Below are 20867 nucleotides of genomic sequence, written 5' to 3'. Positions count from 1 at the left end.
GTTGATAGGTTACAAATTTGGAATGCGTAATGGAATTTGGATTAAAAATAATTTTGCCAAATTATATTGAAATCGGTTCAGATTTGGATATAGTTTGCATATACATATTCGGCCGATTTAATGTATTTGATAAACCAAACACGCTATGTATCTCTAATTTCAATGAAATTTAGAATGAATCAGAAAATATATTTGTCAAATTATATTGAAAGCGGTTCAGATTTGGATATATCTACCATATTCATTTTCGGCCGATTTTACATATTTGATGCACTCAACGCGATATGTACAGGGTGAGATAAAAAACTGCAACAAAATCAAATGCCATAATTTTTACCTCTTTTTAAAATTGTATTGACTGAAAGTAAAAAATGACGGAAATAGCACCAAATTTTAGAATATGTTTATATTTGTTCGAATTGGTCACCTTTGACACAAATTATGGCCTTCAAACGACCAATGAAACCGTCACACGCTGCCCGAATGTTGCTCAGCGATAAATTTGGTTCATTCCCGGCGAAGCGCTTACTTGAGGTGATAGACCCTTTGGTTTTTTTTAGTGCCAACCTTGCTCTTCCGAAATACTCCAGAGAGAATAGTCCAACGGATTGTTATCCGGAGATTTTATTGGCCATTTTGCGCTGGAAATGAAGCGAGGAACTTCATGTTGAAGGCGATGGTGCTGAGTCGTGTTGGAATGTCCAAGGTCTGCGACCAAAATGTTTGAGTGACCAAGGATTTAATACACCCTCCAAAATATTTTCGCGATAATATTAGGCATAAGTTCTTGCACTTTTTAGAATTTCAATGGCTTTACCCGAGCTGATTTTTCAATATTTGGAATATTGCCATATGTTCAGCTCACTAGCCATTTTTCGGCCACTGCGACGAGGGTTTCGATCAAGTCGCGCCTTTACTTTTCAAGCCATTTCTGATAATGTTGCTGTTTTCTTCCGCCCACTTCCTTAACGTCGGTGTGCGCTATCACGGTAACCAGCGATGGCACGAGACACAAAAGATTTATTCACATTTAAATGCTGGAGAGCTCTAAGTATAGACACTTTTGGTTTTCCAGCCAAATATAAAGAAATCAAATGAATTCCATCACGAATAACTTTTTTTCTGCAGAATTCTTTCACTGGAATAATTTAAGGAAAAACGGAATTCGGTACCAAAAAATATTTGCGAAATTATATTGAAATCGTTTGAGGTTTATAGCTCCTCTATATATATATATATATATATATATATATATATATATATATATATATATATATATATATATATATATATGTATATATATATATATATATATACATTTTTTTTTTTTTTTTTTTTTTTTTTTTTTTTTTTTGGCCGGTTTCACATATTTGATGCACCAAGCACGGTATGTGCCTCCAATTTGGTAGACCGAGCTATTTCTTTGTTTGCGCAAAAATGTATTACAATAATTACGTTTTTTAAATTTTTGAATTTGTCTTTTTTTCTAAACCAACAAATATTTGTATATTAAATTTTGAATGTATTTCAAATCAAAAGGGGTAGCGATATTATATGTAATATTTTCGTAGGTTTTGTGTATTTTTTTTTTTTCAAGAATCTAGAACAATAAATAAACTTCATGGCAATATATAAGTTCTAGTGTCTTTTATGAAATAGTTTTGTTCAATATCTTCCTGGACAAAACTCTTGACTCATAATTTGCAATAAATGTAATGTTTACGCCTGAATGTTCAACTTCTTGTATGAATATGTGTATGTCTGCACTTGTAAAATACTCAAGACTTGTCTGTACTTTAATTTTCCTAATTAGCTTAATAAATAATGTGTGGAAATACCAAACGTCACTTGTCAATCCTAATATCCAATATATTAAAGGATAAACAATGGAAATGATTTCAATAAAAATTGATCGACATTAAAATTTATTACCTAATTCCAAAGTGACACAATGAAAAGAGCAACTAATTCCCAAGACATTGTTAAATTGAATGTAAATTTAATGCCATTGTAAATGGAGATTTTACAACATTTAAATAATGAGCATATTTCCGATAACGACATTGAACATTAATAAATGTCAAAATGTTTTATACTGTGAATATACATATGAATATACATACATGCATGTCTATACAGGGAATGGTTATATTTATATGAAAGAATACACACACATAAAATAATTATGAATTATTACTTTCCAGCCAACCAACCGACCATTGCTTGTCAATAATTTCCATATGAAAATGTCCGTCATGCATAATGGAAGTAGCAAATTAATTAATTCTTCAAAGGCAATGTCGAATGCAAGATAGTATAATGTGCCGAAACTCTTTGAAATATGTGCATGTGAAGATAATTATAAGATATCTTACTTGTGGTGAATTCTAAGACATCATGGCTTATATAAACATATGGACACACTAGCGTATCATGCATGAGATTTGAGAAAATTAAAATACCTCTCATTTTAGTAAAGTTCCCGTTCATGGAAATATAATTAAATATGCATGTATGCTGTTCTAATAATACATATCGAGCTATGCGAGTAAAATACGGATTATTGGCCATTAGAGAAATTACTTTACATGCATTAAAATTGATACAAAAATTCTGTTTAAGGAATCCTTATTAATTTGAATAAGAAAGAGTTCATTAAAGATTTTTGTTAGTTGGAGGATAAGAGTCGATTCCACCTCTGAATGGGATGTGAGCTCACCCTAAATCCTTTGTTAAACATTATGTCATATTAGTTCAACAAATGTTCGATCGTTTATGTTTCTTCCCCATACGTAAAGGGCATGTATTAATTAATCTTTGCATGTGAACTGCATAATTTATGTATACCCTAGTCATGTACTTGTATTAATGCCCACTGCACTAGACACGCAGGTGGTGCTAAATTTGGTACATTTTGGATTTAAGTGAACGGATGGAGCTTGAAATTTGACATGTTGATATTGGTGTGACTGTTAATGCGTATGGTTGAAATGTGAATGTGGTTTTGAAAATATGTTCTAAACAGTTTAAAAAGTACTAAATTTTATTAAATTTGGTATATGATTAATGGATAGAGCTGGAAATCTTAAATTGGATATTAGGGTCACGTTATGTGAGTTGGGGTTGATATATTGAAGAAAATTAAAAAAAGTACCAAAAAGTACTAAATGGTATTAAATTTGGTATTTAAGGAAGGGATAGAGCTGGAAATCTGAAATTTGTAATGAGCTTTTTTGATATTGTATAGAATTGATGACACAAACGTTTTATGGATAAAGTTAAGGAAAAAAATTTACTATGAAAACTTAGTTTATGAAGTATGGTTGATATAAGGAGGTGGTTTTGGAAATGTGAATTATGTGTAATAACTGTACTATATGGTACAAAACTGGGGTGAATTAAAATAGGTGAAATGTTAAAATTTAGTTTGATAAAGTTCTTTCTGGAAATGTATATAAAAAGTACTAAATGGTACTAAATTTAGCAATAGCATGGGTATAGATGTTGTAATATGATTTAGGACAGATATTGGCCATTTGGTGCACAATTAACCCGAAATTTGAACCGATCTCGATACAACTTAGCAGAGGTATTTCCGGGCTCTATCTGATATCAAACCTCATTCTTGTGGGGTGCATACTACGAATGTGGGGGACTTAAAAACCAAATCGGATGAAAACTATATATGGGCGCTATAACTATATCTGTACCGAGTTTCTCCAAAATTGATGTACTGGCTTCTAAACTGAATTCGACAGGATGTACCAAAATTATGGACTTTTGGACAGATATTGGCCATTTGGTGCAAAATTAACCCGATATTTGACATACTTGCTTCTAGATTAAATTCGGTTGGATGTGCCTAAATTCAGGCCATTTGGACTGATATTAACCACTTGGTGCATAACTAACCCTAAAATATATGGGAGCTGTATCCAAATCTGATCGGATTATCACCAATTTCAATAGGGTTCGTCCTTGGACCAAACAAATGTTGTCTGGAAAATTTCGTCTCAATCGGATAATAAATGCGACCTGCATTTTATTCACAAGAATACAGGGAGGGACGAACGGACGGACGGACTGACATGCATAAATCGACTCAAAAAGTGATTTTATGATTTTATGATAGACCCATAAATCTCGCTTCCTTTTCCATGTTACAAACAAATGCACAAAGTTATAATACCCTTACCACCATGTGGTGCAGGGTATAAACATTAAGTTCGGCCAAGTCTTAAATGCTAAATTTGAAAAAAAATCGTGGGTAAATTTGACTAGGATTATCAAAATACCGAATATAAATGGGTATCGTAAATCTGCGCTATAAGAAAACGTGATATTCAACGTTCAGCCACGGGAGCAAATCCCATTATCCAATTTTTAGACAAATCGGTGGAAAAAAGTGGCAAAAATCGTCAAAATGCCGAATTTTGGGAGAAACCGTTATTTGGGGGCTATACGAAAACGTTGACTTATACATACAATGTTCCGCCACCAGAGCAACAACCCATTTTGACCTACATATTCCAAATTTTAGACAAATACGTGGAAAGATGTGGCAAAAATCATGAAAATGCCGAATATCAGGAGGAACCGTTATATGGGGGCTATACGAAAACGTAAACCTATACATACAATGTTTCGCCACCGGAGAATCCATTATGACCTGCAAATACCAATTTTTAGACAAATCCGTAAAAAAAAATTTAATCAAAATAACGAATAAATTTTCATTACCAACCATCCTAGACACAATACAAATTGTTGTGCTCTACGTCAAATAATGTGGGCTCTATCGTGATTTCAACAGACAGACAGACGGGCATCATTAAATCGACTTAGAATTTTATGCTGAATATTTAGGGATCTATGACGTATATTTAGGGATCTTTGACGAATATTTAGGGATGTTACAAACGGAATGACAAAGTAAATATACCCTTCCTTTCAAGGTGGAGGGTATAAAAACTTATGGTAGAATTTTAAGAATAATTAAAAAAATAAATAAATTGAAATTGTGTATGACACAAAGAGCCAATAATAACACATTTTTGCCCTTGCTTCTCGGAAATCAATTGAACTTTATTAACTTCTATTGAAAACTATTGCCTTTGATTTTCCATGAAAATATTTAATTACTGAATGCACATGAAATATTTAATATTGGTGATTTTATTGCTTTATCATATGGTTTAGAAAGGTTTTAAGCGAAACCAAATCTAGCCTTGAATAATTAAGCATTTCACGGTGTAATATTTTTATCAATTATTTCAAAATCTAAATTCATGTAATCTCTCAATATTACATTCAATTGCAATGAATGCCTAATACGTTTATAATAGTTTGTATTTTTGAAATATAAATAACTTGCCAAATTGCCTCGTTTTTGTGTAAAACTAAATATACGTTTACCCACACAAACACACAGAACTCGCTTCCAATAGCATGTGACCATCTAAACCAACAACAACTATAATGAGAAATATTCTTTCATTAGTTTTATTTGGGTTTGCCATCAGTGATGTTATTATAGAGGAAACCAATTAATTTTGATTTGTTTATTTTGTTGTCGTTGCAGGTATTTGGTATAACAGCGAAAATCGTGATTGGGTTCGTATTGCCGGCCGATAGTATCCATTACACCCTGTCAAAGGGTTGAGACACACATCACTACGCAAGCCGTCATCCTTGAACACAGCTAACAGCACTTACATTAACGCTTATCCAGCAGCACCGCCACCTACACCACATTGTATTTGTAGCATCGCAACAGCCCCATCAACACCCCAAGCAACCGCCCCCGAAACAGCAGCAACCAATACCACCTCAATCACCACCACCACCACCGCTAACGCCAACTCCACCCCCAATACAAAAGCTAAAGAGAACGAGGCTAAAGGTCTTCTACCCCACAATTCCCATATCAATCAATTGCAAATAAATTACTTTCAATTCCCACCGAAAGCTTTGCTGTTGGACGATTCTGTAACGGTAACATCACTATCAGCCCCCTCGCTGGCCACAACAACAGCAGTAGCATTAGCAGCGGCAAGTAGCGCCTGGCCATCGTCTAGTAACGAGTCCCCAACATCTGCCATTGGCGCAACAGGCTGTACATCTGCTAATAACTCACCGAAAAGTATTTATCATTATCAACATCATCATCAACAGCATCAACAACACCACCACCACCACCAACACCACCGACAACACCATCAACAGCAGCAGCATCACCAACAACATCACCATCAACATTTATCGTTAAATCAACAGCACTCTCAATTGCATAACGTTGTATCTTCGCCACCACCAGCAACAACAACAGCAACACCAGTTATTGCAACCAGCAACATGGGTCGTCGAGAGATTAAACGCTCCAATACAAGCAGCTCCACCACCAAATCATATGATAGTGGTAGTGGTAAGTACAGATTCACCCAGACACATTTTCAACTTTACCGAGATATGTGTGTACATATGTGTTTATGCCACGTCATGTTGGCAACTAACTATATTTTGTTGTAAATTTATTACCTGTCATTATTGTGAAAACCCATTGGAGGTGCTATGCTGAAGTGTTCAGATTGTATGCTATTAAAATAAATCATATAAGAAATGGCTATAGTAGGGTGTGACCGATCGAGTAAAAAATTTCTACAAAGAATTTTCGGTCACAGGAGGTAGTCTTCCAAATATCAAACTTGAAACAATTCTGATGGGGAAATGGGGAATATACCAAAATGTGGACCTAGGACAGTTTTATGTTTTCTATATATTGGCAACAGAAACAGCCATTTTACGGCAACCAAAACACTTCGCATCTGTTGGTGCAGTTATTTGGAGGCTATATGCAAAAGGGACCTATATAGCCCATTTTCAATATCAAAAGTCCTGTTGACCTAAAACACATCTGAGCACAGATGAACGGACATAGCTGAATCTAAACAGAATTTCAGGATTATATGCTTTGTGGAATGGAAAATGAATCATGCAGGAATTAATATACCGTCCATAATACGGAGGAGGGTAAAAGATTTAGTCATTTGGGTTGATCCCTTCAAAAGTTATATTCATTATCACAGACGTATGGGGGAATCGTCAAAAATTAATCCTGAAAACATCATAATACTCTAAAGTAAAACCACGTGAAACTCAGACGCGTCATGACGGATTCCCACAATGTTTTACAATTCACAAGGGTCTGTTAGCAAAATAAAAAAGAAATTTAGAACAAGTAAAAAAGTTGTATGTTCGGCCGGGCCGAACTTTGAATAACCTCCACCATTTGGAAAGAATTTGGTAATTTTCGAAAAAATAAAATCCATTAAAAATTCAGGTTAAATCTTAAATATACCGGATGTAGCCGTTATACTCGTATTAGAGTCTCTAGGACGACATGGACCTGCATAGACGATTTTCTATCATAGACTGTAATATCAATTACGAACTTCAAATATCAAATATGAAAGTACCAAAGAAGTACCAAATATCGGGAGGTACCGTTATATGGGGGCTTTACGAAGACGTGGACCTGCACGGACAATTTTCTGCCTTAGGCTGTAGTTTCATTACGAACTTCAAATACCAAATTTGAAACAGTTCCTGTGAATAATGTCCCTAAAATCATCAAAGTTTTGAATATTGGGAGGTACCAGTATATAGGGGCTATACGAAGACGTGGACCTGCACAGACAATTTTCTGTTTTAGACTGTTGTATCCATTAAGAACTTCAAATAGAAAATTTGAGACAATTCCGGTGAATAATGCCGCTAAAATAATCAGAATACCGAATATCGGGGGTTGCCGTTATATGGGGGCTATACGAAGGCGTGGACCTACACGGATAATTTTCTGTCATTGTTAGGGTTAGGATCAGAATTGTTTTGGGTGATATTCGCAAAATATTTAGTGTTTGATATGAATGAAAAATAAAAACAGAAAAATTGTGTAGACTTTGAAGTCGCCTTACAGTTCTGGTCTGAGGACCAATAGATATGGAATAATTAGTTAGATTGGAATTTACGACAAGTTTGACGCCTAACATTTTGGATGGGCAACGGATAATAATTAGCTGGTGAAATGGACCACAATTTTTTGTGACGAAATACCAAAATTAGCAAAATTACAAATACATGAAAGTCGCACTTCAGATGCGTAGTTCGTTGACGAATAGGGCGAAATAACGCAAATACAGGAAATCATGTAAAGGAATATAAATTTTCAATTATTGTTTTGAAAACAAATTAACATGCTAAATATACTAAGAAGATTTGCATGACTTCGTGTTTCGGTCAAAAGCAAAGACAAAACCTTATCAAGACTATGTGACATTATTTCAAGAATTAAATGAAAACAAAATCAATTGCATAGAATAAATGAATCCGAAAGAGCGAATTCCGTAGGAAGAATATCTGCTTCGTCAAATACCGATGCCTTTTTGAAGATCGTATATTAATACTAGTATTTTCTAATACTAGTATTTATACTAGTATTTAATAATAGTATTTTCTACAAGATATCTAATACAGCACAGAAATACTTCTGTCAAATCTTATCGAGATCGAATCAGATTTGGATATAGCTCCCATATATATCTTTATTCATCTTAGAAACAAGTAATTCAAATTTGGTGAAAATCGGTTCAGATATATGTTCCCATATATATGTTTCATTCGATTTGGTGTTAAAGTCCCTTACATGCATAATATGCACTGCACAACAAAGATATTTGATACCATACAGATCGGAAATACTTCTGCCAAATTTTTGTCGAGATCGGTTCAGATTTTTACAAATCTTCGAAATACATTCTCATCCGATTTTACAGTTCTTGTACATCATGTATGTAATATCATATATGTAATATACATTCCTTACTGTTTTTTTTTTTAATATAGATCCAGATATATAATTATTCCAAAATTGGAAAAATTAGGTTCAACATTTGGTTTTATTATATAGTAGTTTTTTGGGATGTTTTTTTTAGAGAAATTTTCTAGTTAAAAGAGGTTTAGGTCTTTAGAAACTTTGCCGCAAATTGTAGTGTTGTAGGGTATCAAATGGTCCATCCCACCAGACTATAGACTTTGCCTACTATGTTGTGATATATTTTGTTGATTTCTTGCCATTTTTTCATATTGCATGACATTTCCTAATTTGACAGAATATATTAAATTACAACTGAAAAAGTTTAGTTGTAGTGGCCGGGACATTTCGCATAAGGCCATATGGGCAGAGTATGGTTATATGACGATATTTCCATCCAAATGCACCCATAAGAATCTCTATGTACCAACTTCACTTTTATGTGCATTTCTTCTATGGAAAAACATTTTGATTGATAGCTAGCCATTATTTTATTATATTTTCACATTCACAGACACATAAAACAATAACACATTTATTTATGTGTGTATAACAGATTTAGTTGAAAAGTGTATTTAGCCGTCAAGTACAGTGGGGAGAAGTTTGTTGTTGGATGGCAACTTCAGAAAAAATAATAATTTTAAATTGGACTATAAGTACAGAAATTTGAAGTTAAAATGCTGTCACAAAAATAAGCTTGTAATGTTCATATTGTATTTCGTATAACGAAATTTCTGTGAATATAAAAATATCATGTATCAGACTATTACGTAAAAATTCATACTGTTTTAACTACACTCAAATTGGTTATTTTTGTGAGACATAGTGGGTCAATAACGTCTATTTTCTATCCTAAATCAAATTAATATCTATAAAAAAGGAATATACGTTTGTTTGTTATTTATGAACTTAAAAACAGCTAAACATATTTTCCTGAAAATCAAATATACTACAACTTCGCTTGAAAGTAACATAGTCTACATAATTTCTTGAAATTCCATTTGGAACCGGAGATATAGCATCTAAATCAAAGGTAAAAAAATAGATTTTGTATGCACACATCTATTGATCGGTTATAGATACAGTCTTCAAATTTGGAACGAGTAATGGAATTTGGTACAAAAACTAATTTGCCAAATTGTATTGAAATCGGTTTAGATTTGGATATAGCTCCCATATACATTTTCGTTCGATTTCATGTATTTGATCTCCAATTTCAATGAATTTTAAAAATAAATGTTGTCAATATGTACTGAAACCGGTTCAGATTTGGTTCAACGCATTGCAATGGTCCTAGGCTAAGAGTAAACAAGTAAAAAACATTAATTTCGGCCAGGACGAATAATTAATACCCTTAATCATTGGTTAAAGAAAATAAACTGGATTATGCTGTTAAACTTAAAAAGAAACCATAAAGTGGGTGAGGCCGTTATATAACGGGCCAAAACAAAACGGGAGAGTCTTCAGACTATCTTATACTTCAAGAATCTTCTTATATACTAAATTTTAAACAATTTCTTGGGTAAATGTGCCTAGGTTTATTAAAATATCGAATATCGGAGGCTAAGCGTGGACCTAAATATTCAACTACCAAATTTTAAACAAACAAAATCCGTTGAAAAATGTCCCAAAAATTATCGATATACCGAATATCGGGAGGTACCGTTATATGGAGGCTATATGAATATGTGGACCTATACGCACAACGTTTCGCCACCGGAGCTAAAACCCATTATGATCTACAAATAGCAATTTTTGGACAAATCCGTGGAAATGTGGCATAAATTATCAAAATACCGGATATCTGGAGGTACCGTTATGTGGGAGCTTTATTAAAAATTCCCAAGGATAACATTAATAAAGCCCAACGACAACATTTTCGTGTATGCGGTTTGAATATCGCTTATTCCTTCTTTTCTCGTGGTCAGCTGCACGTTGTTTGTTTACGCTCCTGAAGGATCAAAAACTAAATACAGGGTGAGATAAAAAAAACTGCTAAAAAGTCATACGTCATAAGTTTTACATTTTTTTATTTTATTGATTGAAAGCAAAAAATTTCGGAAATAAAATCAAATTTTGGAAAAAGTTTAGATTTGTTCGAATTTGTCACTTTTGGCACGAGTTATGACCTTCAAACGACCAATGAAACCGTCACACGCTACCCGAATGTTGCTGTGCAGTATTTTGGCCCATTCCCGGCGAAGTGCTTGTTTAAATTGATCGACACTTTGATACTTTTTAGTGCCAACCTTGCCTTCCAAAATACTCCAGACACAATAGTCCAACGGATTTGTATCCGGAGATTTTGGTGGCCATTGTGCGCTAGAAATGTAGTGAGGAACCTCATTTTGTAACCATTCTTGGATGGCGCATGCTGAGTGCGATGGTGCTGAGTCCTTTTGGAATGTCCGAGGTCTGCGGCCAAAATGTTTGCGTGCCAAGGCTTTAATACACCCTCCAGAATATTTTCGCGATAATATTCGGCATTTATTTCGATGCCACGGACGATTAATAAGAGCGGACAGCGAGCATCGACTGTTATGGCGGCCCACACCATCACCATGGCCGGCGCTTGAGTTCTTGTGGCCAACAGAAGGCGCATATTTTCAGCTGACCTCTTTGGCAAGTAAACACGATAATTTTGTTTGTTTACAAACTGCTGGACAACGAATGCAATTTCATCGGAGAAAACCAAATTCGGCAGTTCACCACTTTCGGCCAAGCAAAGCAACTCTTTAGCTCTTTTAAGTTTATTTTCTTTCTATTGCGGTGTAAGTTCTTGCACATTTTGGAATTTCCCCCGAGTTTATTTTTCAATAATTACCAAATGGAATATTGCGATATGTTCAGCTCACGAGCCATTTTTCGGCCACTGTGACGAGGGTTTCGATCAAGTCGCTTCTTTACTTTTCGAACCATTTCTGCTGATGTTGCTGTTTTTTTCTCTCCACTTTCTTGACGTGGGGCTACGTTACCAGTATCACAGTACCGAGCGATGGTACGAGACACAAAAGATTTATTCACATTTAAATGCTGGACTGCTCTAACGATAGCCACTTGTGGTTTTCCAGCCAAATATAAAGAAATCACACTATCACGCTTGAATTCCATCACGAATATTTTTTTTTTGGAGAATCCTCACCAAAATGGTTTTTTACGCTTGTAAAGAATATAATGAGCTGTCACTGGAATATTTTTAACAGCTGTCGGACGAGTGGCTTCGAAATGACAGCAGTCTGAAGGTGGTCGTAGTTTTTTCGTCTCACACATTACAATAAATACGTTTTTTTTAAATTCTTGACTTTATTTCACTTTATATAAAAACCACAAAATATTCGTATATAACATTTTGAACGCATATAAAAAGCCAGTCTTTTAAAAATTTTAAGATATGCCTTGTTTGGACTGAATAGGGTACTGTATTCCCTCAATTTGTTGTAAAAATTGTCCGGTACGATGTATTCGTACTTAGAAAGCGTAATCCACATTTTGACTACATTATATTAAACATATTACATCTGCAGTAGGGAGGCAAATACTATGCCACGGAATTAAAGATGGCCTAAAGGCCACCACTTTCCAATACCGTTGATGTAAATTCCTTCCACGAATCCTTTATTAACTTAAGTAATTATAAATAGGTAAACTCAAAGCACTGCGCTAATAGGCACACATCTATTGACATGGTTAATTACATATCCCCATACAAAAGATTTAGCGAGAATTTGTGGTTACGTCAATGGTGTTGTAGATTATTGTAGCTATGTACATAGCTACAATCTTTTGTAGAATGCAGAAGCACATGTATTCACACAAAATCCGTTATCCTTTTGTGAACACCAACCCCACACGCACTCATAGGTTTATTGAATTTTCTCTAATGAGTTTTCCATAGTAACGATTTGAATGACAGCATTATCACTGACATTAACCTACCACCTCACACTTTGTGAAGCAATGAATGGCCACTCTTGGTCTTATATGATTTCCTTTGGCGTTGCGTTATCTCGTGTTAAGTCAGTTTCGTAATTTTCTTTGGAATTTATTAATCATCTTATGGAGTGTTAAATGAAAGGTCATAATGCCAGTGGATATCACAGAGAACACGCACTCACACAAACACGCACACACATACACACAGAATGAAAAAGGAAGATGAATGAATGACATTAAATTGTAAATTGGATGATATTGTAATTGGAAACGTCCATTCTATTGATAGAGAGATATGATATATTTGATTAATGTACTCACAGTCGTGTAAATATGTGTGATGTGTACAATAATGAGATCGATATTTATGTAGTTTGATTTAAAACTACTGTAACATTTTCCACAAAAATTGTTTTAAATTTCGTAACTAGAGCTTGTAAACAATTTGGTAAAAAAAGCGGAGAGATCTCAATATCAAATTTGGGGTCCCAACTTTATCTCATCAGCTAATACTTGGCTGAGCTATTTATGGCCAAATCGAAATCTCTAAAATGTGGGAGATCTGTTATATGGGGCTATACCTATATTGAATACAAGGTGAGATGAAAAAACTGCAACCAGCTTCAGACTGCTGACATATCTAAGCCACTCGTCCCACATATGTTAACATTTTTCCAGTGACTGCTCATTATATTGTTTACAAGCGTACAGAAGCATTTTGGTGAGAGCTTTCCAGAAAAAAGTTATCCGTGATGGAATTCAAGCGTGATAGTGTGATTTCTTTATATTTGGCTGGAAAACCACATGTGGCTATCATTAGAGCACTCCAGCATTTAAATAAATAAATAAATAAATCTTTTGTGTCTCGTACCATCGCTTCTACCGTAACACTGGTCGCGTAGCCCCACGTCAAGGAAGTGGACGGAAGAAAACAGCAACATCAGCAGAAATGGTTCGAAAAGTAAAGAAGCGACTTGATCGAAACCCACGTCGCAGTGGCCGAAAATAATGTGGTTTTCTCCGATGGGAAAACAATCGTTGTCCAGCAGTTTGTAAACAAACAAAATGATGGTGTTTACTTTCCAAAGAGGTCAGCTGAAAATGTACACCTTCGGTCGGTCACCAGAACTCAAGCGCCAGCCATGGTGATGGTGTTGGCCGCCATAAGCCGTCGCTATCCGTTCGTATTAATCGGCCGTGGCATCAGAATAAATGCCATATATTATCGCCAATATAATTTAGAGGGTGTATTAAAGCCTTGGGCACACAAACATTTTGCCGCAGACCTTGGACATTTCCAGCGCACAATGGCCAACAAAATCTCCGGATATACTCTGGATAAGTGGCGAGCACCTCAAGCAAGCGCTTTGCCGGGAATGGGCCAAAATACCGCAGAGCAACATTCGGGCAGCGTGTGACGGGTTCGTTGGCTGTTTGGCCAACGATATTATGGCCTGTTGGCCATAATTCGTGCCAAAGGTGACCAATTCGAACAAATCTAAACTTATTCTAAATTTTCATGCTACTTCCGACATTTTTTACTTTCATTCAATAAAATTAGAAAAAAATGTAAAAATGATGGTGTTTGACATTTATAACTTTTGATTTTTTAATGCTTCAGCCACAATTTCCAACCGATAAATTGTAGGTATTTTGTATTTTTATTGATAGGGTTTTTTCTCTGGTAACTGCCGCAGTTTCGTGCATTTTCGAGCATTCCTCAACCAAAGTAACTGTAATTTAGAAATTCATTTTTCTCAAGAAAAAACGTTTTAATAATAACTCACGTTTTGGCATGACCCCCCAATTTAACCATGTAATCAGTTTTAGACATTTTCGTGTAGGTCTTGACCGCATTTTGCAGCCTAAGTAGTTGTAAAATGATAATTTGAATTCTTACTGTGTAATGAACTTTCTTGCCAAAGGGTATTTTTATTAGAGCTTCCTGATTTAAAATCTGAATAAAAAACACATGTTAAATTGTGAAATATTTGATAGATAATCTCTAGTCGTTAAACAATAAAATATAATTTCGGATATATGGCCGCCACCACTAGTTTGCACAAAGGCCATTCTGGAGGTCCAACTTTTTACCATCTTTTCAAGCATTTGAGGGAGTATTTCAGCAATGACATATTGAATATTGGTTTCCAAAGCGTTGCTGGTTTATCAGGTTTCTCCAAATTATCAAGTGGCGTCAAATCACACGAACACAGAGGCCAATTGACCGGTCCATTTTTTGAAACAATGTTGTCGTTGGTAGGTTCTTTCAATAAGTCTATTGTTTCGTCCGCAGTATAACAAGTGGTACCATCCTGTTGAATCCACATTTCTTTTAAGCTTTATGTTGAAGTTTTGCAACAAAAATTCATTGATCATGATTCTGCATCTATTTCCATTCATGGAAAGGCGTAGTCCTTCCACATTTTTAAAGCAATAAGGACCGATGATTCCAAAAGCCAATAGACTGCGCTAAACATCAGGACGCATTGGTATCCTGGCTTGGCATCCAAAATAGTGTATGTAAACCAAAATTTGGTAATTCTTTTATTATGGTGGTGTCAGACTCAATAAACACAAATAAACAAAAATTCTATAAACATTGTTAATTTAAAAACGATTTGGAAGCGTTGTTCTGGAGTTAACTGGTTCACGTTGATTTTCCAGATACTGAATAGAGACGTCATTTAAAACTTTTAAACAGCTATCAGACCACAGAGTGATTCATATTAAAATAATAATAATAATAATAATAATAATAATAATAATAATAATAATAATAATAATAATAATAATAATAAAATAATAATAATAATAATAATAATAATAATAATAATAATAATAATAATAATAACAATAATAATAATAATAATAATAATAATAATAATAATAATAATAATAATAATAATAATAATAATAATAATAATAATAATAATAATAATAATAATAATAATAATAATAATAATAATAATAATAATAATAATAATAATAATAATAACAATAATAATAATAATAATAATAATAATAATAATAATAATAATAATAATAATAATAATAATAATAATAATAATAATAATAATAATAATAATAATAATAATAATAATAATAATAATAATAATAATAATAATAATAGTAATAATAATAATAATAATAATAATAAAATAATAATAATAATAATAATAATAATAATAATAATAATAATAATAATAATAATAATAATAATAATAATAATAATAATAATAATAATAATAATAAAACACCCTACATAACCTCTAATTACCGCTATCAAGACTACATCGAATTTGGAAATGGAAAATATCGGTTGTCTTTTTCTTGTACATATCCAACATTCAAATTTTTCAAAAAATACTTCATTTTTATACCCTCTACCTTAAAAAGGAGGGTACATTAACATTTCCGTTTGTAACATCCATAAATATTCGTCGTAGACCCCATGAAGTATATATATTCATTATCAGCATAAAATTCAAAGTCGATGTAACGAAGTCCGTCTGTTTGTCCGTCCATCTGTCTTTCTGTTGAAATCACGATACAGCCCACATTTTTTGACGTAGAGCTTCAAAATTTGTATTTATATGATTTTAGCGTCATTATTCACCGGAATTGTTTCAAATTTGCTATTTGAAATCCGTCATGGATACTACAGTTTATGACAGAAAATTGTCAGTGCAGTTCCACGTTTTGTTATTGCCGCCATATATTGGCACCTCCCTATATCCTTTTTTTATGACTTTAGCTACATTATTTACCGATTTTTTTCAAGTTTCGCATTTGAATATTATGATTAAATTTACTTATAACGGTTCTTATTTTTTGAAAATTGCAAAATTCGTTCCAAATGGTGGAGGGTATTCAAGGTTCGGCCTGGCCGAACTTACAGCTTTTTTACTGGTTGAACTTGACTTATGCCGCCAAATTGGACAATACCGATCTAGACTCCCTGAAACATTTAACTTTTATAAAAATCAAAAATGATTTCCAGTTTTTTTTTTTCTTAAATTTCGCACCCTCTAAAATCCTTCTCATCATTATAATTAGTATGATGTTATTTTTATACCCTTCACCATTCTATGGAGGGTATAATAACTTTGTCATTCCGTTTGTAACTCCTTGAAATATTCATAAAAGACCGTACAAAGTACATATATTCTGGATCAGTGTAAAATTCTAAGACGAACTAGGGATGTCCGTCTGTCTGTTGTAATCAGGTTATCTTTCGAACGAATTGAGATAGAAGGCTAAAATTTAGCATACATGCATAGTTTACCAGTAGCCGTTTTCGTATAGCCCCAATATAACGGTACCTCCCAATATTCGGTATTTAGATGATTTCAGCAACATTATTAACCGGAATCGTTACAAATGTCGTATTGAAAGACCTTTATGCGTACTACAACTTATGGCAAAAAATCGTTTGCAGGTCCACGTCTTCGTATAGCCTCCATATGACGGTACCTCCCGATACAACGTATTTTCATGATATTTTCGACATTATTCACCGAATTTGTAACAAATTTCGTATTTGAGGTTCGTAATGGGAACACTAGCCTATGACAAAAAATTTCGTATGTTGGTCCAAGTCTTCGTATAGTCCCCATATAACGGTTTTCATTTAAGTGGTAGTTTTCGGATTTTTTTAAATTTTCCAATTTCCTTCGAAATGGTGGAGGGTATTAAAAGAACTTTGCTGATTTTTTACATGTTTGAGTTGCAAAAAATATGAAAGGAAATAATTTTAACTCACCTTAAATGTGGAGTTAGCGACATACATTCGTATCAAAATGTTGTGTCATGCCATAAAGTTCGACCGCCTACTTGGTCCCGATTTTATTGTGATATAGAACAGAACATATTCGATAGTATAAGTCAAATTGTTCACTTCCTTTTTTTAAAATATACACAAAACTTATATAAATTCTGAAATGGTGTTCTCAATTGAATTGTATATCACCTTTTCCCATTCAGCATCCTCCGCACGGAACAGGAGCATACATTATGCGCTCTTTCGTTCACTAATTTAAAGACTTCTATGGAATACATGGTCAGCTCCCAAATGTGTTTTTTTCTATAGATATCTACATATATTTGTTCAACATTTAAATAATACTTAATATTTTCTGGTTCTGCTGACCATTACTAGTTTATTATTTCCACAGTCCTGCATTTCCCAAGAAATGAATCATGTGCCAGTGCTTCTTTACACCACATACATTAACCTGACACATAAATAAATGTTAGTATGTGTTTATATTATGTACGTACATATATAAATAACCATATTTACATAAATAAACTTTAATTGCAGCTAAGAATCCTGTCAGGTATATTTCTCTACCCATACATATATATTTAGTTTGGTATGTTTTCTTCATTACCATACATGTGTGGTTTTTCCAGCAATGCACTAAAGTTTGCCAACATTGTACCTCAGCAGGTATGGTGTATTGTTTCCAACTGTTTTTCGGTCTGCTTCTCCTTGGGGAATAATGTATAAATTTCCATATATTTTGTTGTTTTTGGTTTAGTCTGTCTTCTGTTTTTATATGGACTTCTATTGTCTTTATTGTATTATTGGTATTTTCCATCCGGCATCCTGTTATTGTGTATTTTGTTGTACGTTTACATTGTACAGGTGATAAAAGCATTGGTTGTTTGGTAGGTGATGGACCACAAATAGGAAATCATTTCCCTTTGTTCCAAATAAGCATGTATGAATTTCTATGTCGGTATGGCAACATTATTCGCCACAGAAATATCATTGGATATTTTCCCATGAGATTGTTAGTTTAGATAATTTACTTGGCTTCGAATGATACATTTGGAATAAGGGATTGTTTATAACTTGAATATAATTGACTGTCGTTTTAGGTAGAATTATTATTTCATGAAATTTATTTTCGCTTTTGGTTAAACAATCAAGTCAGGGAATATGACTTACTCTCAAATTAGAAAAAAAAAAAAAAAAAAAAACAAGTAAAAAAGCAGCTAAGTTCTAAGAAGGAGCATGAACATTTTTAAAAAAAATTTGTCGAAAAATCCCGCTCAATAAAAACCTTTATATGGTTGGTTATATGGTTGCTATACTAAGACATAGACCTATATGGACAATTCTCATCCAGGGGGTAAAGTACTCATAGATAACTCCTTGTGTAGAATTTCAGACAACTCGAATAAAAAATGTGGCTAAAATCAGAAAAATACCGAATATCGGGAGGTTCAGTTATATGGGGGATATAGGAGTTCGTAGACCTATATAGACAATTCTTTTTCAGGGGTTAAAATAGGTGGAGGTTATAAAAACAAATAGAAAACAAGTAAGCAGAGGATATAGTGGTGCGGGAGCGACCATGTGATAGTCTACAACACTACAAAGTGTTAGAAGCCCCCTTATATTCAAATAAATTTTGGAAGATTTCGATTTTGAAATTATTTCATGGAGCACTGCCCAGATATTACCCTTAGCATTTTGACCAGGGACATTTGCCCAATATGTACGCACTCCGTCGTGCTGTTAGTTGTTGTGGTCCATTGTGGTCCATTGTACAGCTAAATGTAATCCAATGGTCATCCAAAATGCTAGAATTCTTCCCTGTCTTTATCACTCTTCTCAGACGTGTCGATTGGCTTCAATTGTGTGATCAGGAATTTTTTTCTGTTTTTGATCATCCACAAAATTAAGAGACCCCTCTGTATCTCCAATTTTAGACTCATCTATATGATATGATTTAGACTAATCAACATGATTGTCTACGATATTTGGCTATATTCGTCAACGAAATTAACATATAAAGCTATGAGTTCGCCTTTTGTGTATTTCGGATATAATCTGTAAGTAATGTTGGTATTTTTTCACACAAAAGTAGTTGTCCATTCTAACCGTTGCCCTAAGCTCTTACTTCATGCGACATTTCGTGTCCTTTGGTTTCTTTTTGTGACTTTAATAACGGCTGCAAAATCAGGAACATTTTTAGTTGTTGGTCCATTTCAACCCCTAAATATATTGCGGACATCTTTGAAAACAATAGGCCTAGCTCATCTGAGCCTATCTCTACCCTCGTGAAAATTTCCGTGAGGATCGGACGATAATTGCAATCTGTATATAATAACCCCAACCTGTGTTGGAAGGTGAAAAAATATTACAAAATATACACTTCAATATTATAACTCAAATTGAAAAAATCGCATGCGATAAATTATATGAAAAAAATAAAAAATGCCACAAAATACTACAAAATCTATTTTAACATTATTACTGGCATCTTTTTATGCTTTTGGTCAAAATCGGTCCAGCCATTCTTGAGATATAAGCATTCTAGCTAACATCCTCTTCCTTTTTACATATACATTGTATATATTTCGCAATATATACCACATATATTTACTATCGGTATTTATATAACGGTGAGAATTGACCTGTTCGTCTATTTGAGATTTCGCCGTCATTTAAAATATTCGCGGCTTAATGCAAAATTTGATTTTTATTTAACATAAATGTTATGGTATATTTCACCCACTAAATATTATCCGATGACCATCAAAATTGGAAGGCTTCTGCCCAGATCAGGATATTTTTTTAGCTTTTGATCCATTTCAACCCCTAAATATTATGCGATCATCTTCAGAAGCAATAGGTTTCTATTCTGGCTCTATCCCCACCTTCATTCTAAATTTCATGAAGATCGAGCCATAATTGCGACCTGTAGAGTGACTACAATTTAACACGGACAGACGGATTGACGGACATACATTGCTAGATCCATATATACTACAACTATCCTATGTGGGAAACCAATATTTCGAGGTGTTACATAATTTTTGGCCCAAAACATGGTATTGTAGGGTATAAGTACTACAAGTTAATTAAAAACATGTTTACATATACCCTTTTTGGGGCCGAACCAAAAAATTCGACTTACATTCTGCATCTTTATATTAGATCTAATGTAAATATGTGTTCATTTTCAGTCGTAGGTAGTGGTTCCCATTACAAACTCCAAATACTAATAACAAAATAAATTATTAAAAAAAAAAAATTCAAAAATAT

The 20867-nt window shown here is 33.7% G+C and overlaps 1 protein-coding gene across 1 annotated transcript in view; it reads left to right on the top strand.

Moving 5' to 3' along the window:
* The window catches only part of LOC131807000 (mucin-5AC-like), a 43557-nt gene extending 33386 nt beyond the window's left edge, over positions 1-10171 (top strand). The window contains exons 2-4 of the mRNA XM_059132007.1: positions 5702-6142; positions 6317-6424; positions 10137-10171. Of these exons, the coding sequence (XP_058987990.1) occupies positions 5702-6142; positions 6317-6424; positions 10137-10171 (584 nt within the window). The remainder of the gene's footprint in view (positions 1-5701; positions 6143-6316; positions 6425-10136) is intronic.
* The last annotated feature ends 10696 nt before the right edge of the window (positions 10172-20867 follow it).

Source organism: Musca domestica, unplaced genomic scaffold (genome assembly GCF_030504385.1).
Source record: "Musca domestica strain aabys unplaced genomic scaffold, Musca_domestica.polishedcontigs.V.1.1 92, whole genome shotgun sequence".
Taxonomy (NCBI): Eukaryota; Metazoa; Arthropoda; class Insecta; order Diptera; family Muscidae; genus Musca; species Musca domestica.
The sequence above is the reverse complement of the archived record's forward strand: the minus strand, read 5'-3'. Positions and strand labels throughout refer to the sequence as shown.